Source organism: Macaca nemestrina, chromosome 3 (genome assembly GCF_043159975.1).
Source record: "Macaca nemestrina isolate mMacNem1 chromosome 3, mMacNem.hap1, whole genome shotgun sequence".
Taxonomy (NCBI): domain Eukaryota; kingdom Metazoa; phylum Chordata; class Mammalia; order Primates; family Cercopithecidae; genus Macaca; species Macaca nemestrina.
The window spans coordinates 7,010,225-7,029,901 of NC_092127.1; the positions used below are offsets into that span (position 1 = coordinate 7,010,225).

Here is a 19,677-nt window from a genome sequence, read left to right on the forward strand (position 1 = left end):
AGTCACAACTCCTTAACATGGCTTATAGACCTTTCACCATATTCATTTCCTCTGCCTGAAGATCTCTAACCTTCTCTCTTACTTCTCCATATAACCCTCAATTCCTTCAGCCCTCAACTCCAGGCTGGTCATTCTCCTGAACTGCAAAGCCACCAACTGCCTTCAAGATATCTGGCTTGGATATTGCACAGGCATCTAAAGCTTAACATGTGTAATATGATTTAACATGTCTGTATGTGATCTCCTCCAAACACGCTGCTGTTCAACTTCCTATTTCAATGAATGGTTCCACCATCCACCCCACTCAGCTTCTCAAAGTAGAAACCTGAATGTTATCCTTGACTCCTCGTCTCTTCCTTTTTTCTCCACCTAATCAAGCATTAGTTGCTTTTCTTCATCTCACATCTCTCTTCAATCAGTCTTTCTTTCTCTTTCTCTGAAACTACCCATCAGGCCACCATGGTCCTCTCTTGACAAATTCCTAACAAAAGTGTGTTTTCCCAGGTTCCAGTCTTGCCCCAACTATCCATTCTTTACATGTTAGCCAGAGTAACCTTATAGAAACCAAATCTGATTATTTCACTTCTCTGGCTAAAATGCTTCCTTTACTTGGTCTCCATTGCCTTCTGAGTAAAGTCACAACTCCTTAACATGGCTTATAGACCATATTCATTTCCTCTGCCTGGAGATCTCTAACCTTCTCTCTTACTTCTCCATATAGCCCTCAATTCCTTCAGCAATCATCTCAGACAACTGTCCCATTAAGCTCCTTGAGGGCTCATCTAGTTCACTATCCATCCCTACTGTCGTATCCCCAGAGCCTTGCACACTTGCTGGCGCCAAGTAGGCATTTAATACATTTGCTAAATGAAGGAAAAACTGAATTAAGTTCTTAAAGATTGTTAATTCAAAACAGTTAAAAAGGCTTAGAAGCCTAAGAGAGATGCCCTGTTTTTTGTCTATCAAGCTTTCCCTACCCTCGGACACTATGCTAATCCTTGAATTCCTATTTCTTTTTTACTCCAGTAGGTACTTAAAAATGTTTTTGATTAATCGAATATTAAGCCATCCACAGAATTATAAAAAGTATTAGAAGAGATTACATGAAATCCTATGTATAATACTATGTCGAATCACGGAAAGGTTCTATTTAGGAAGACATGTAACCCAGAAGTCATGACTAAAAAGATAAACCTCAGACAAATTTATGTCATGTCAACTGAAAACTTCTGCATGCACCATAAATTACAAAGTTAAAAGATAAGTGAAAACCTGGGATAAAATATTTGCAACACACCTAACAAAGAATAAGTGGAATATATAAAGAAGTCCTAAGAGTTAAAAAGAAAGTATCAAGCAGCTCAATAGAAAAAAAAAAAAAGAAGGGAAATAAATAAGCAATTAGCAAAAAAAAAATAAATAAATAAAATAAATAAATAAATATAAAGATCATCAATCTAACTAGTAATTAGGAAAATGCAAATTAAAATGATAAAAATGGGGTCATTTTCATTCATCAGACAAAATTGATATTTTTCATTTTGTTGAACATTTTTGTTTACTTACAATGATTACATATAGACTATAAACACCCTCAGATTGATGAAGTGTACAGTGGTGAAACCTACTTGCAAAGCAATCGAGCAGTAGCTATCAAAACTAAAAATTAAAATACCTTTTGAACCAGCAAGTTCATCTCTAAAAATCCACCCTAAAGAAATATTTGTACATTTACACAAAGATTTATATGCAGATACACACTCACACACACACACAAATTCGCTACAGACTTGTCTCTATATGAAGAGCGAAAAAATTACAAAGAATTAAATTATTATCAGTGTAGCAGTGGTGAAATTAATTAGTACACCATGTTTCTGTTGTAAAGAATGAGATGGGCCTATATGTATGGGCATGAAAATCTCTAAGATATTGTCCTTGGAAGAATCAAATTTAGAACAGTATTTATTTAAGTTTAATAACATAAATGTGCATATGAATTCACTGAGGAAAAAGTAGGAAGATGCCCACCAAGTTACTGATGGTGGCTAACTCTTCTGACAATGAGAGTGTAGTTACCTGTGTACCAGGACTACTAATAACACCTCCGGCCTTAATGCAGGGGTTCTTAACCTGGAGAGACGTGGAGCCTGGAGCCTGTTTCTAAAGAGATGCCATGCAGTGCCCACGTCTACATTCTTAAGCTTCAGGTGGCAGCTGATGGCCATGGGTGTAAAAGAGAGGGGAGACTTTTAGGCCGGGCGTGGTGGCTCATGCCTGTAATCTCAGCACTCTGGCAGGCCTAGGTGGGTGGATCACCTGAGGTCAGGAGTTTGAGGCCAGCTTGGCCAATGTGGTGAAACCCTGTCTCTACTAAAAATATAAAAATTAGACGGGCCTGGTGGCGAGCGCCTGTAATTCCAGTTACAGGAGAATTCCTTGAACCTGGGAGGCAGAGGTTGCAGTGAGCTGAGACTGCGCTATTGCACTCCAGCCTGGGCAACAAGAGTGAGACTCTGTCTCAAAAAAAAAAGAGGGGAGACTTTTAGTGACAATCCGTGTGGGTCTCATTTTCCTCTTCTTCTAAAACCCATTAAGATGCAGTGGTTAAACCTTATGTTCCTTGAGTCCTAGCAGGAAGCTACTGAAGTCCTTTGCTTCATAGGGCATAAGCCGGATTTTTTCCCCCAGAATGGGATTCACTATCCTCTAAAAATTCTGTGGATAGCCAAAGGGTTCAGAGTAACCTGAATCTCCTCCTTCCTTTAGATAGGATCCAGTAAAGTCTTTCAAACTAATAGTAATTTCCCCCCAAACCATCATCTACCTGAATCATACAGTGTAACGCTCTAAGACGCTGAGCACCGCTCTATGTCTGATAGTATCTGGTTTCATTTTGGGAAGTACTTGTGATCTCTTGTAATTTTTTCTTTTTTTTTTAAAAATCCCTCTCCCCCGCTTCCTTTCCAGTGCTGTTTCCTGCCATTTCGTTATTTTTTATTTTTAAATCTGTTTTTAGAGAACGTAATAGTCCATCTTCCTGCAAGATTTTTAAAAATTCTATTTTCAAACGTTTCCTTATTTTCATTTAGCAATCTACAAATATAGATCTCTCCATTCATTATACTCATTCTCATGTTTATATTAATACTTCATCCATTTGTTTTCAATCCTTCACTCCCCTTTTCTACTGACAGCACATTCCTACTTGTCCTTGCAGTTTGTGTGTGTGTGTGTGTGTGTGTGTGTGTGTGAGACAGGGCCTCACTCTTTTACCACGGCCGGAGTGCAGTGTCGCGATCATGGCTCACTGAAGCCCTGACCTCCCCAGGTTCAGGTAATCCTCGCACCTCAGCCTCCTGAGTAGCTGGGACTACAGGCATGTGTCACCACGCCCGGCTGATTTTTATATTTTTTGTACAGATGGGGTCTTGCTATGTTGGCCAGGCTGATATCAAACTCCTGGGCTCAAGTAATCCACCCGCCTCAGCCTCCCTAAGTGGTAGGATTACAGGTATGAGCCACTGCACCCAGCTTTCTTGCAGTTTGAATTGTATTTTTGCTTCTTTTGCTTATTTATCTAATTATTTATTTGTTATTTCTATCTTTCTTATTTTTGAATAACCTCAGTTGAGTTATACTTTCTTCTCAACTGTCATCAGCCCCTACAGACTTGGAAAAAAATAGCCTGTTTTAGGTACATCTCCCTGATGCACCCCAACAAAGTCATAATTCTAAAGGATAAAAGATAACTCTAGGCCTGGCGCAGTGGCTCACACCTGTAATCCCAGCACTTCGGGAGGCCGAGGGGGGTGGATCACGAGGTCAGGAGTTCGAGACCATCCTGGCCAACATAGTGAAACACTGTCTCTACTAAAAATACAAAAATTAGCTGGGCGTGGTGGCGGGCGCCTGTAGTCCCAGCTACTCAGGAGGCTGAGGCAGGAGAATCAGTTGAACCTGGGAGGTGGAGGTTGCAGTGAGCCGAGATAGCGCCACTGCACTCCAGCCTGGGAGACAGAGCGAGACTCCGTCTCGGAAAAAAAAAAGAAAAAAGAGAACTCTATTTGTTTACTGGTATTCTTGGAAGGAGTTATGCTTTGGTATTCCACCATTCTTGCAAAAAGTTTAGTATGAATCTTTTAAAGTCATTCTTGTGCCCTCAACCAGCCAGTCTCCAGGACAGGGCTTGAATCTCATGCTTCAGGTACCCACAGGGGAGCTGGTCACTGGAGGACGAGACAGGGATGCAAGGTGGCAAAGGAAACTGACTAGATCTCCCTCTGGAGAAGATGGGAACATGGTAACGACTGCCAGGGACAATGCATTGTGGAGAAATCATCTTGTTAAAAAAGTATCTTAAGTTTCCATAGAGCTAGAATTATCTCTGGCAAGCTATTGCCTTTTGGTGCTTGCATAGTGAGACCATCATTTGGAGAGCTATTTAAAGTCAGGCAACCCCTTGCTGAATGAGTCTTCGCAGCAGGCTAAATAAAAGCAATGATGCTTTTAAAAGTACATGGGGAGAATGAGATAGCTGCTTGCTAAACTTGGGCACAAAAAGCACATCAGAGGTTCAGCACTGGTGTTCTTGTCAAGTCAAAAGGCTATACCTTGGCAAGGAAGGAGGAGACAGAGAGAAGATTCCTTCCGAAAGTGACAGTCCATCAGCACGTGAACGAGTTCCTGCAGTACACGGTCTGACTGTACTAACGCTGAATGCTATGCACAGCTATTCTTATTCCTATAGTAGACTGTTTTCCTGCCTGCCCAGCATCTAAGCCCCTTTCTTCTGGTGACAGCACTTCAGTTTTCCTTTAGGCAGGTGACCTAATTCAGACCAAGGAGAGTCAGGCCCAGACCCAGGCCCAGACCCAGGCCACACATAACCATGAAGAAAGGTGTCTTCTTTGTGGTGGAGTTATTAGGAAGAGAAATGTAGACTCAGAGCTGGTGGTGGCCTTTTTGAGGAAGAGATGGCCTGAGAATGATTCTAAGGTAGAAGAAAGCAGAGTTAACAGACGAATATACCTAAGTTTCTGGTGTCATCATTTGAACACCTGGGTGCAACTGTATCTGAATTTTTTAGCGATATAAGCTAATAATTTTTTTTACATGTAATAATGTTTGAGTTCAACTTCTCACATGTGCGACCAGGGTCTTTCCTGGTAAGAATGGTCGAGTGGTCGAGTAGAACCTTCAAAAAAGAGGTTTTCCTGTTGAGGGGAGTGGAAGTCTGTGGTAGGGTTCACTGTGAGACAGGGCCGACTTCAATGCGAATGGCCGGTGAAAAGAGGTACTCGAGGAACTGAAGACTGTGGTGAATTGTCTTAAACCTCACTCCAGATTGCACGTCCTTCAGGAGTGAGCAGCTCCCATCTCTTCACCTTCCTATTCTCTGGTCTCAGCAACTTCATGATCAGAGTATTTTGGGATATGAGCAACCAATGGCTCAGTTTAGGGGACTGCTGTCTTTATAAGTAAAGTTGGAGTTGAAGAAGAAAGATTTACAAGCCACGCGTAGGTACTGGTGATCATTTGCTTTAAAAGCTTTCTCAACTAGGATAGGACAGCAACTAGTTGCTCCCAAAGTGTCTACATGCCCCATCTGGTGAGGTTATCCACAATTATCTGGTCCAGTGAGAAGTGTTTCTGATTTCCACAGTGTGATGTAAAAATCTAGTAATCCATTGCTTGCCTTTGTCAAAATGATCTGCTCCCAAAGCCCCTATTTAGTACTTGGAGCTGGATTTGAGAAGCAGATGAAGGGGATACCTTGTTGATTTCAGAGAGAGTGGAGATCTTTGTCAGGGCTCTTATTATGGGGAACAGATTGCCCTTAGCTCCGAAAAGCTACAGTTACCCAGCATCCATGACAGCTGTTTGTTTGAAAAGAAACAAGGGCCTATTGGAAAGCAGCACAGGTGTTAAAAGTGGCTGAAGATAAGTTGCCCCCATCTACGTTCTTCCTATTCCTCATAAACAATTCCCTTCTAAAGTAGCTTTTTACAGATAAAGGGGAACAGACATACATAAAGGCAAGGAGGAACACCTATTTAGGGAGATTCAGGTGTTTAAAATCTTTAGCATTCAACAGTGGTGATGGGGCAAACCTGACTGGGTTAAGTAAAATAAATTTTGCAAGGAAAGGAAGATGCTTGGTTTAAGAAGATATTTCAAGATCTCCCTATATGATGGATGTCTTTTCTAAAATTTTTTGATACTTCTTCTTTAGTTCCAGGAATGGTACGCAACTTCCTTTGCTCTTCTTTTACAAACACTGTGTTCTATAAAATTGCTCAAACTATAGTAGCTATTTATTGGAAGTGTTCAATTTCTGACTAGGGCCACACTGGACTCTTCACCCTCTCCTCCTGAGTTACTTAATATGCTAAATCAAGTTACTTAGCTACTCTCTGGATAAGTCACCATTTTGATACTAAACTTAGACAATGGATCTATAACACTACAGTCAGTCACCATATATCCTAGAATTTCAGTCTAATAAAATCCACTCTGGGTCTAAATAAGGACTGGACTTAAACACTCTGTTAGACTGTCTTCATATAATTGACATCCTTCATTGCCATCTTTCGTGTTTTGATTTGGGGTTTGGTGTGAAAAATACTGTCTTTATACATGTAGCTTATGCTTAAGTTCAAAGAACCCGCTGACTTAGGTTATAAAGCATCCAGGTTACAATCTCGGGGCATAAGAAGGCTGGCACTGAGATTTCTTCTTAGAAGATCAGCAAAATTAGGTTAGGGGCAGGAATACAAATTATGTGAGATAGGCAGAGAATCCGCAGGAGGCCTTCTGTCAGCTCAGATTTCCCCTCCGAGAGGGGAGCCTAGAGATAGCATAGTTTCCTGCTAATCAGAATAAACAAAGGGGAATGAGGCCAATTCACAGCTGATAAATTTTGAGGAAAAGGAAAAACCTCTTTAGCTGATAACAATACTAAAGAGTTGATTAGCCCCTAAATTAGTCGGCAGTGTCTCTGCAGACTTGGTCCTGCAGCCCGCTTCCCTCTGAGAGACTCTGTAACCTCCTCAGTGCAATCTTCTCTTAGAAGCAAAATCTGAACTGTAAGATCAAGGAGAAAGAGAAGCTCTCCTTCCTCCCTAGGCAATAGCAGCCATGGAGTAGGGGGTTCTTTGGGGGAAAGTAATGAAGACAGGTGCCATCTGTACTGTGGTTTTGAGAGGATTCATGCTGCCATGTCTATAAAACACACGGTTAAAAGGAGTCGGGGCAACAAGGTATTCCTGAGCAGGAAAAGCTGTGAAGGCTACTGGCCACCTAAAATCTACCAGGAGCAGAAAGGAAAGGCTTTAGCTCAGAATTTGCGGCTCAAGTTTCTTCACAGTCCAAGTTAAGAGAAAACAGTGAACAGTCTGCTAGAAACTAAAGGAGAGAATTGCAGCGCCTTGTCAGAAGGATAAGGCACAAATAACATTTGCTTTGAGAATGACTGTCAGCCCAGGCTGGCTTGTGTGTGTGTGTGTGTGTCTCTGTGTGTGTGTGTCTGTGTGTGTTTTCGGTTGGAAGGGAGGTTGAGGGGTTGGTTCTGGTCGCTCTGTTTCCTACAGAATAGTAGTTGAGGCCCTCTATAGGTATAGAAAGGTAAAGGCTATTCAAGCTTCTCTGACAACCTTCTATGAAGTTCACTTAGTCGAGATGAGCACTTTTGAAAGCAAAAGAAGGAAAACTGGATAATACTAGCTGCTACTCAGAGCAGGCTCTGTGCCTGGCTCTGTGCCTGGCAATACGCTACATATTTCACATGCATTTTCTCAATCCTTTCAAAAACTCTTTTATTGCTACTTTATAGATGCAACCATTGAGGTTAAAGTGATTATACATTTTGTCTGAGGTCACATAATTACTACATGGTTCAGTGAAGATCTGTGTGCTCCAAAACCTACACTGTCACCAATGCTTTATCGTACATGTGTACAGTCTCAAAAAGAGCAGGGAGAATGGCTGGGGCTGGTGGAGTGGTAGGGAAACACAATCTAACCCACAGGGCAAGTGTCCATAGAGGCCCGGAGAGGAACTCCAGCCCTCCTAAAAATGCAGTGCTAAAGCTATGTCAAAACTGAACAGCTGGCTGGGCGCGGTGGCTCACGCCTGTAATCCCAGCACTTTGGAGGCCGAGGTAGGCGGATCACCTGAGGTTGGGAGTTCGGGACCAGCGTGACCAACATGGAGAAACCTTGTCTCTATTAAAGACACAAAATTAGCCAGGCGTGGTGGCTCATGCCTGTAATCCCAGCCATTTGCGAGGCTGAGGCAGGAGAATCACTTGAACCCAGGAGGCAAAGGTTGTGGTGAGCCGAGATCATGCCATTGCAGTCCAGCCTGGCAACAGGAGTGAAACTCCATCTCAGAAAACAAAATAAGGCTGGGCGTGGTGGCTCACGCCTGTAATCCCAGCACTTCGGGAGGCTGAGGTGGGCGGATCACGAGGTCAGGAGATCGAGACCACGGTGAAACCCCGTCTCTACTAAAAATGCAAAAATTTAGCCAGGTACGGTGGGCCTGGCCTGTAGTCCCAGCTACTCGGGAGGATGAGGCAGGAGAACGGTGTGAACCCGGGAGGCCGAGCTTGCAGTGAGCTGAGATCGCGCCATTGCACTCCAGCCTGGGCGACAGAGTGAGACTCCGTCTCAAAAAGAAACCAAAACAGAACAGCTATCGGAGCCAACTATTCCATCACTGGAGAGGTAATCACCAACTGTCACTCCCTTCCCTGAAATTAAAGTAGACTACATGGAGGCTGAGCTCAGCGGGGAAAAGAATTATTCTTAACCAAGGGCTTCAACTAGGTGGAATCTCACCATCTTTCTAACCAAGTATCAAGTTAAGGATAAAATGTCACTAGAGTACAGCTTCCAGGGGACTGTTCTCTGTTACTGTTTTGTCTTTTTCCATCCATGCCTTTCAACAGAAGAGGCTGGAACATTCTTTGCATCTTTTGGAAAGTTAGTTATTAAAACACTGCTTTGGAGCTCCCAATTCACAGAGCCCTGAATACTGTGGTTGAGGAGACGAGTCACCTGGGGACCAGGAAAAGGAACAGAGAACAATGGACATTATGCAGTAGCTTGGTTACCTTGCCTTTTCCCTGAACGATAATAATCTTGCATTTGTTTCAGGAAAAATGGACAGCAAAATCATTCTATCAGCACTCATACATTTTTCAATCAATCTAATCTATGGGGATCACGGTTTTTTTTTTTTTTTTGGCAACAGATATCTATGTACTCACTGTCACTTATGAACCTGTGCTCTGGCACAGACTTGTGTTCATGCTCAGCATTTCTTACCTCCTTCATTGTCCTTGCTATCTGTGCAGAGAGTCTCCATGGCTACATCACAGCCCGCTCCTCTCCATCCAGGCTGGCACACACAATGCCAGCCATTTTGGTCCAGGGTACATCTTCCGTTGCTGTTGCACAGACCAGGACAACCTTCTGTTGAGACAAAGAAGGAAAACACCAGTGATTTGAGTATTGAGTTTTTGTAACTAAAATAAACAGATAAGGGACACTTAGTGGGAACAGGCCTTTATAAACAGCACAAATACTGTAATTGCACATGGATAGAAACAGCAACATTATCTATGGAATCTAATTCTTATCCAAGTGGCATCTTTGATTGGCCTGACCCTTGAGACACCACTTACCTGTGCAGGACAGAAATATATGCAACGATCCACTAAATAGTTGCAGGCCAGACAAAATTAACTTACATTTTTTCCCTTTAGCAAAGCAACAAGGTATATTGTGTGGTGTGGAAAAGCATCTCAACAAAATAATTTCAGAATCCCTTGTCTAGATTTGTAATCTGTTTTAAACATTACTGGTCATTTATCAGGACATGCCTTCTTAAAACACCTTGTTGCTTAAAAAAATTCCCTCAAACTCCAAAAGCATGAAAGTGGGTATAAGGATATGAATGATGTTAAAAAGAGAATATTAATTTTATCTGGCCTCAGAGTTGCCGTATATTCATGTGAAATTACAGTGCATTAAATAATTGCACAAAGTATAGGCCAGTATTAATGACTATACTTTATGCCAAGAGTACATTCCTTGTCACAGAATAAGCAAAGCCCAGGAAATAGTGAAGCAGCTTAGCATCTATTCTAACAAACATTAGGATTCAGGCTGCATACGGATGGGACAGGACCGACAGGATTTCCAACTAAATGTAAGAGCTGTGCATATTGGATTACTTAGGACGGACAAAATGAAATACCATAAGGACCACAATAAAACATTGATAGACTGAACAAAAACACGGTAGTGACGTGCTTCAAGACAGATAGCGAAGAGTGATGTTTTGTGACAATCTCCCTAAGGCTTTTATGCTGTTACCTTTATATCCTATCTTGTCTGCTTTTATGGGCAAGGAGGGAAAATTTGGGAAACAATTAAAATAATTTAATATATCCAAAATCTATAATTGTTTCAGTCTAACATGACATTTTAAAAAAACAATTTTTGCCACTTCCTACTGATGATATCTGGCATGCAGCCAACGTGATCTGTTTATGAGGATGACACTTGGGTAGATTCTGGTGTCCTTGTTTATGAGTGTGATATGACACTGACAGAAGCGAGGAGAGAAATGCTCTAACATTCGAAGAATAACTGGCTATTCATCAGATCTCTGTGGACAGAGCTATTTATAATTTGGTATAAAACATATTAATAAAAACACTTGCTACAGCAATTGGGGTTTGTTTTACAGCTTCTTATCATTTGAATGCTACTATTGTTCCAGTGACAAAATTTAAGGGAACAATCTGTTTTTAAAGATGTTTATTTTAAGTCTGTGTTGGAAGAATTATTCATATATTGGTGTCCCCTCCTCCACTGTGGAACGTGAAAAGAAAATATCGTAAAGAGACATTCTGTCTCTTAAGATCAGAGTTCACAGAAAGAAGACTATTTTGACTGTCTCTCGTGGAAGAATACAATGAAATAACACTTATGGATACCATCAGGTCAGGAAGAGATTAATTTTGCTGCTTCTTTTCGTTCAGACAATTACCGTCTGTATTTATGGATTATTCAATAAATAAAAGGTGAATCTTCTTGATGGATGTGTTTTTTGTTTTGTTTTTAATGAAAACGCAAGGTTGAATTGCCCCACTGACAAGGAGGTGCGGCAGCTGACTGACTGCACGTTAGATTTGGTATATGAAAGCCTGGATATTGCCATGAATATTTTCATATTCTAATGAAAAGCACAAACAAGGAATAGAAAGTAGGTAATCTGAGGAGAAAGGGAAGGGGAATTTCCTCTTCTGAAAAAACTTTTTCCATCTATTTCTACGGTAACTGAAGATGTGAGAATCTGCTGTTTTCTGCTGAACAAGGTTATCAGTTCTTTTTTTATAGAATGTACAGTATTTATAGCTTTTAAAAAATAACAAGACATAAATTATGATATCACATATATTTTGAAACATTTAGAAAAAAACCAAAGAAGTTTCCGTATGAAATAAATGAGATTTCTCTCAACATGTTAACCAGAATCTTCTTTAGATTGACAATTTCTTATTCTGTGATAAGAGTATTTGTGATTCTTTAGTTTAGAATTTAAAGCTCATTAAGCTGAATTGTCAACAATGAAGATCTTAAAGCAAAAAGAAAGAAAGAAAGAAAGATAGAAAAAAAACCCCAAAACCAAAAAACAGCAAATATACCGTTATCTTCAGTTTCTGGTTCTAGAGAAAACGCTTTTACAAAGGAATGAAATCTGTCATCACCCAAAATTATAAAAATGAGACACAGACATTTAAGTCTCAATACTTTAAATCCAAGGCATTTTGCATAATTTAAGTCTGATTTGTAATTTACAAAAATATGCATGGAAAACAGTCTATTGTCAAACCTAGTGATACACGGTTATATATAGATATACATGTAGATATGTCAACAAAGAGCAAGTATACAGTACCTTTAACTATCTTATCCAAATAGTGAGCTTGGGAAATTAAAAAGGAAAAAAGAACAGACAGACATTTCAGAAGTGTCACATGGGACAAGAAAATTTTCAGAATTTACATGCAAATTGAGTAGCTGCAGCTGACATAAGATTCACATCACACGACAGAGATGCACTTCATATCTCCTAAAAATGCAGTCTATTCATGTTTTTAGCAAATGCAGTCATGATTCCAGGAAATACTCAGCATTTTCAACTAACTGAACTAACACCACTTTTCACAGATTCTTTGGAATGCACTCCACTCTCGTCATTTCCAACATTCTCCTTTATAATAGCTGAGCAGGACAAATGGAATCAATTCTTTATTCTTAAAGAACTTTGGAAATTTACAACTATGAGATCTACAAATAATGAAACTTTAAAAGTTAATAAATAAGCAAAAAGAAGAAAGAAATTGAGACTCTTGAGCAAATGTAATATATTGATGTTATAGTTGCAAAAGGCACATATAACTCCTTTAGAAAATGATTACCCAGTATCTCTTGACTGCAAGTCAGATAGACAATGATTTATCACATATATAGTCCATTAGGAAACAGGGACTACTGTAAGATCCTGTTTATTTTCAGAAACCTACCGGAATAGGCTCTTTTTTCTCACAAAAGGTGTGTAGGAACAGTCAGGACTAAGATTGAATCTTTTTCTGTACCTGTACCTGCCCCTGTCCACTTGTTTCAAGAGGCTACAATTAGGCTCTATCTTTCCCCTTGAACTGAGACATAAATGCCTCCCTCATTGTAGAGACCTAATATATTCTTAATAAGCCTCCAATCTCCTCGCTTTGTCAAAATTCATACATCTTTAATGATCTAAAATTGCGTTTCAAAGATGCTTATGTTGATTGGTTTTCACTACTGACATATGCAAATGGTAGCAGAACTCCTAACAGAATGATGGAAACTGTAACTTTCAGTTGGGCCACTCAGGTGTGGTGGTTCTGTCATGTGTGTAAACAGAACTGTATATGGTTTTGACACATCTGTACTGTGTATATGAAAGGATTCTTCACTTTGCCACAGGATTCTATTAGAGGCATTTGAATTGCATTTAAAAATAAGCATGTTTACAGCTAATTGATAATATGATGCAAGGAAAATTATGGTGAAGAAGATATGGTATTAGGTACTACTCTGAAATTATAATAAAAATAATTTATCTTTAAAAAAAAATATTTATTTATTTATTTTTTTTTGAGACAGAGTCTGGCTCTGTCGCCCAGGCTGGAGTGCAGTGGCGCAATCTGTGCTCACTGCCAGCTCCGCCTCCCGGGTTCACGCCATTCTCCTGTCTCAGCCTCCTGAGTAGCTGGGACTACAGGCGCCCGCCACCATGCCTGGCTAATTTTTTGTATTTTAGTAGAGATGGGGTTTCACTGTGTTAGCCAGGATGGTCTCGATCTCCTGACCTCGTGAACTGCCTGCCTCGGCCTCCCAAAGTGCTGGGATTACAGGTGTGAGCCACCGCGCCCGGCAATAATTTACCTTTTAAACATTAAAATAAAAATGTATTATTGCATAACCGTCATATAATTTCTTTATAATTCCTTCCATATGCTATATACTTTACATGCCATATAAACTAGTAGAGCCCTGTAATAGCTCTATTGATGATTTGAACATAAAGAAAGTGCTATCAAAACTTCTGGACTCTCTGATTCTCATAGGGTAGTATTTCTATGGAAATTCTTAGTTTACAAAAATTAATAACGCTGATCACTGTTAGAGAGTAAACCCTTTGCTTTTACATTAGTCCTGCACAACCAAAATAAAGAACACAACTTAATTCTGATCTGGATTAGCCGTTTTAATGGTGGACAAAATTATTTCTAATCAGCCAATCAGATTATTTTTGCCAAGAGACTCAATTATGCAAAACCTGTAGACTGATTTACAGGTAAAGGTAGGTGTTTGGGTCACCAGAACATCAGAGGTAGAACTCAAAGTAGAAAATACATTTAAAATACATAGCCACTCAAAAGTAACATGATACTTTAAATATTTGCAACACTTAACACAAGTTTTGCAAAACACTAAAAGCCAACCATAAGAAAAAATATCTGTACTGAGAAAGATACCAACATTTTTCATTTGCATTTTATATCACAGAGAATTGTGAGGCTGAGAGCTTAAAACTAAGACACAAAGAGGGAAAAACAACAAGGACTATTTTGACATGGAAGAAAATCTTTCTGATAATACCACAAAAACCTGGTTCTACATAATGGAGAAGTTAAAAGGATACATCAATATATGAGGTTCAAATAATTATTAAAAGTAATCATTGCAACAATATAAACATCATTACATAAACCACAACAGGAAATAATAAAAAAATGCAGACATGTTGGAAGAAGCCATTAGAAATAATAATCATAAAAATAATACAGTATATTTAAAAATTAATGTACCTAACAATTGCTGAAATGCATATGAGGTTGTAAAAAATTACTTTGAAAACTAACGAGTATGTTCTGACACTAGAGAAAAGTCATTCTTCGATTTACTAAGAAGTTGAAACTTGATTTATAGAATAAAATTCTTATAAAAATGGGTGCTAGATGTATAAAAGGGGGTCCATTAAAAAACTATTTTCTGGAGCTGGATAAGGTGGGTCACGCTTCTAACCTCTGCACTTTGGGAGGCTGAGGCAGGAGGATCACTTGAGGTCAGGAGTTCGAGAGCAGCCAGGCCAACATGGTGAAACCCCAACTCTACTAAAAACACAAAAATTAGCGGGGTGTGGTGGTGCATGCCTGTGGTTCCAGCTACTTGGGAGGCAGGAGAATTGCTTGAACTCGTTAGGCAGAGGTTGCAGTGAGGTGAGATTATACCACTGCACTCCAGCCTGGGTGACAAAGTGAGACTCTGTCTCAAAATAAAAGAAAACCACAAAAACCAAAAAAACCTCCACTACTTTCTAGTAAAATGCTGCAGTCATAAAATACCTTCCCTGGAGTTTCGATTATTTATCTTGGAAGAAGACCCACGTGGGACACACGGCATGAGTAGTACCATATTTCCTGTGAGATGGCAAGTCTTAATCTTTTTTGGGTCTCAGATCTTTGAGTAAACTGGTGAAAGTTTTGGGTTCTCTTCCCAGAAAAATTCACATATCCTCACAAACACAAAATGCCGCCTTTGATTTCAGCTCTTCCATGAGCCCTGGCTCTGTAATGTACAGATTATGAACACCTGGCTGATGTATTAATGATTCCTCAATTTCTAGCTCTGGCCCAGCTCTCTCTCTCCTAGCTCTGACCAGGTTCAGAATGATCCAGGGTGACACACATGAAGCACTTTGCCGCTAGCCTTGCTCACTGTAGGTAATAGGTAATTACACTGTAGGCAAAGGAGGTAATAATAGAGGCTTCCTTTGTGCCAAATACTGTTCTAAGTGCTTATATTATTCTCTCATTTCCTCTTCACCACAACCCTGTGATGTAGTAACAGTTGAGACAGTAAATATGGATGAGGAGACAGAGGAGAGGAATGATTATCTTGGGCAAGGTAACGCCTTGGTAACCTAGGCTGACTGGTTCCAGAGCTCGCTCTAAACCACTCTGCCACAATGCCGTCTCTTGGAGATTTAGAATAAAAGGAAGGTTTTGTTTTTGGGTTTTTTTTCCCCCGTAGAAAAAAATTGATGAAAGGAGCTCAGAGCCAGACACTTCGTTCTCCAAAGCCACAAGGCAGTTCCACCTTCTTTTGTCTTCTACATGGATTCTGTAGGAAAGCACAAGGTAGATCTACAGATGACTTTAAATGCCAAGGCTAATTCTTGGCCTTAATTGTCTTTCAAAACACATTCGGATACGCAGCCATCCCTGGAACATAACAAATGAAGCAACCATTCAGGTTTCAAGCCTATGACCCGCGGGTCCTTGGTCTGCTTGCTGCTATAGGTAGGCAAAGACTCGTGGAAGTTTTGAATGTGAAAGAAAAATGTGGCGCACCGAAAATATTTATATTATATATTTAGTCCATAAATTTTCAGTATCGATACAGCAAATGACTTCTGCTGTATTCTTTTCACACATCCTCCCTCTAGGTGCCTCCTTTTAAGAATTCCCCTTTGTATTTCGGGAAAGAAGGGTGGAGGAGGACACAAGATAATTTGCTCTTTTCTGCACCCCTCAGTGATGGACCTGGATCTCAGGCCTCTGAGGATGGGCCTTGCTCACATAGAGTATTGTTGTAGGTTTCATTCCTCCCATATAGATCAGGAAGGAATGGCATCTTTTTGGAATTCTATCTTCAGGCCGTTGCCTCATCTGCTTATCTATCAACATTCTGGGCACCCCTCCATCTCTTCTGTTACCTTATTCTTCCTTTTTCCTCCCCCTTCCCCAACACCTCTCTTGGATAAAGTCTAAGAGTATGCACATCAGAGTACCTGTAACAGCAAAACAACAATCAAGAACTAGCTGTGATGAATTCACTTCTACTAACAGATGCCATGAAAATACAAGACTTTAATGAACTTTCTAGGCATAGGTGACTTAATGTGTAAATTGTCCTCATTAGAAATGTAAATTCTAGGCCATGTAAATCACTGCATTCCCACTGCCTGGCTCACAGCAGGCTCTTTGTGTTTTTGGATACAGGGTCACCCAGGCTGGAATGCACTGGCACAATCACAGCTTGGCTCACTGTAGCCTCACCTTCCCGGGCTTGCGTGATCCCCCCACCTCAGCCTCCCAAGTAGCTGAGACTACAGGTGCACCCCAACCACACCCGGCTAATTTTTCTATTTTTTGTAGAGACGGGGTTTCACCCTGTTGCTGAGGCTGGTCTTGAACTCCTGACCTAAAGTGATCTGACTGCCTCGGCCTCCCAACCTGCTAGGATTACAGGCATGAGTCACTGTGCCTGGTCAAAGCAGTGTCTTAACATCTGTTATATAAAATGATCAAATGTACTTTTGGTGGCCTTAGTATATCCTCTATGTGTTTACAGCTTTTGAAGAAATTCTATAAGTAATATAGAGACCATCTTTTGAGAAAGAAGCAAAAGTGGGCAAAACCTCATTTATACCATCCTCCCCCTCTCCTTCACCCATCTGTTCCTCTCCCCTCCCATGTATTCTAACTATGGACAGTAGTATTCACAATAACTACCATTTATTATGTGCTGAAAATTGCTAAGCATTTAATGTGAATTAACACGTTTAATTTTCACCACCCTGTGGGGTAACAGGTACATTATTATCTTCCCCTATTTCACAAATGAGGCAACTGAGACACAAGAAATTAGATAACTTTCCTAAGATCAAAATGCTAGCAGTGGCAAAGAGAAAGTTCCAACCAGGTAGTCTGACACCAAAATCCGTATTCTAAATAAATGTTATAGTTACAACTCAGAAGAACCAGAACTGTATACCTGTGTAAGGTGGACTGGAAGCATCATCTGTTTATAGATTGGTCAAAGAATTTACTGGAATAAAAAAATCAGACTAAACAACGTGGAAATCGTTAGTTCCAACACTGACAGTTAAAGGAAATGAGATAAAAACCCGAATGAATTTAAAATCCTTATATGATTACACAGCTTCATAAATGAGAGTACCTTATATAAACTAAAGAAAGCTTTAATGCTGTCATCTGTTCTAAAAAATCCAAAGTTTGGAAAACCAGTGGGTAAGAGAGTAGAACTAGGGATAAACCCAGGAAAAATAAAAACAAGTAAGTTTGAAAAAAACAGAAACCAAAAAGCCCCAAACAACAGAAGCAGTTGAGTGGATGTACAAATGTTGGACGAGAAATATCTGCTGAGTACTGGTTCCCAAGAAGGCTGCTCATTTAAACATGAGGTCTAAGGAGTGTATGTGCCTGTCTGGCTGAGACATGGAATAAGATTAATTCCAAGTTTGCCTCCTTTTACCATCAGGCTGACTCTCGTAAACACAGAGAAGTAACAAAGGCAAACCAAGTTGGTTATATAGACATCAGGTAGCTCACAAAGGAAGGTCAAATCTGTTTCACTGTGTATAAGCAGTTGTTGATGTGTATGGCTATGAACTACTTACATTGTTTCTGCTGTCAACAATGGGCCTGGGGGGAGCATATTAAACAGTACCGTATAATATTTTCACCGGGCTACTGGCTTGAATCCTCAGTACAGCGTAGACATCAGATGCGTACATCATAAAATATAGACATTCTTCACTATGACAATTACTGTGAAGTCCTTGGAGTAGAGGGCAGATTTTTAGTTAGCATTGAGCATTTCATAATACTTCCGAACACGGACTTAAAAAATGACTCACATCAGTATCTCATTAAAGTTGTAAGTAGGTATCATTCTTAGATTAGTCAAGTACCAATTCCTGCAGGCTGACAGAAAAGCTACAGTCTGCAAATAAGTACGTATTAAATCCACTTATTCCAATCAGCAACTGTTTAAATCAGCATGCAAGCTGCATACCCATTGATTTGATGTTCCTTAATTGGTGTTCATTGCACTGTTTTATTACTGATTACCATATCATAAAGGATTATGACAGTGATATAAGTTTAAACACCATAAAACAATGTCATATTCTTAAGAGTTTACTCAAGACTCCTTAAAATATGTTCTCTTTCGCCACAGAATTATCAGATTATGGGCAAGCTCAAAAAAAATTATTTCCTATTTAGGAAAGTCAATTAATTTGCATTTTACCAACTAGGAAGTGAGGTGGTGTCAGCAAAAAAAAAAAAAAGTATTTTTTTGTATGTGTGTGTGTGTGTGTGTGTGTGTGCACACGTGATTTAAAGGGATCTGCTCCCTTACAATTGGTAATACTTTTTCAAAAATTTGCTTCACATAAATTGTTTTTGAAAGTTTGCATATTTTATTCTTTTTATTCTTTTTGCAGTTTGGAAACTTGGTGTAAAAATTATCTGAATAAATACACTGCCTCTTACATGCACCTACCCAAGCAGAATACCATACTTCAATTTGGAACAGTATTTATACCAAGGCATTCCAAACGAGTGAAATAATATTTTTTCCTGATTTAAGTCAGCCCAGAAAAATCCAGATTCTATGGAAAAGGTACTTTGAGATACATCACATTTTATAAAGTCAGCACTGCTGGAAGAATGCCTTTATAAGCTGCAGAGCTTTGTAGAGATGACTGGTAGAACAGAATTTGGTATTTTCCTTCAATTTAGGATTTCATGCCTGACTATGGACTACATACACATAATGGAAGTAACAGTGGAACACTCAAGGTCCAGACGGCTGGCTCACTGATGCTGGGATGTGCACAGCCTATGCAAAGAGATGCCTTGTGTGCTGTGTGACGGATGAGTTTTGTGGTAGCCTTTGCATGTGGGATGATTTCATTCACTGAACCACAAACATACACGTGTTAGTAACGCATCTCCTTTATTTTTTATTCTTTGTGTGAGTTTATTGAATGACACAAGCAAAAAACACATTTTAGGATTTCCTAGATTAAAAAAATCAGGTATATTTTAGTATTCTGATTTGGTAATGAAACTAGTCAGAGACAGCTCTTAACATTAATTAAAAAAACTATAATACAACTATACTAGGTGAATATTTGGCTATTTAAGGTTTTGGAAAAATGAAGTTGGTTATAACAATGATTAGAGTGGTGTCTGGATAGTGTTAACAAATCCAATCGCAGGAAGCCATAACAATG

The 19,677-nt window shown here is 39.7% G+C and overlaps 1 protein-coding gene across 23 annotated transcripts in view; it reads right to left on the reverse strand.

Annotated features, from left to right (window-relative positions):
- LOC105466614 (teneurin transmembrane protein 3) overlaps window positions 1–19,677 on the reverse strand; it is a 2,765,046-nt gene that overhangs the window by 71,809 nt on the left and 2,673,560 nt on the right. For 15 of the 23 annotated variants that reach the window (XM_011715685.2, XM_011715682.2, XM_011715681.2 and 12 more), the window contains 3 exons: window positions 11,977–12,003; window positions 10,386–10,403; window positions 9,333–9,479 (listed from right to left, as the gene is read on the reverse strand). In XM_011715685.2, coding sequence (XP_011713987.2) covers window positions 9,333–9,479; window positions 10,386–10,403; window positions 11,977–12,003 — 192 coding nt within the window. The remainder of the gene's footprint in view (window positions 1–9,332; window positions 9,480–10,385; window positions 10,404–11,976; window positions 12,004–19,677) is intronic. The other 8 variants (XM_071092800.1, XM_071092799.1, XM_071092798.1 and 5 more) reach the window with 2 other exon arrangements.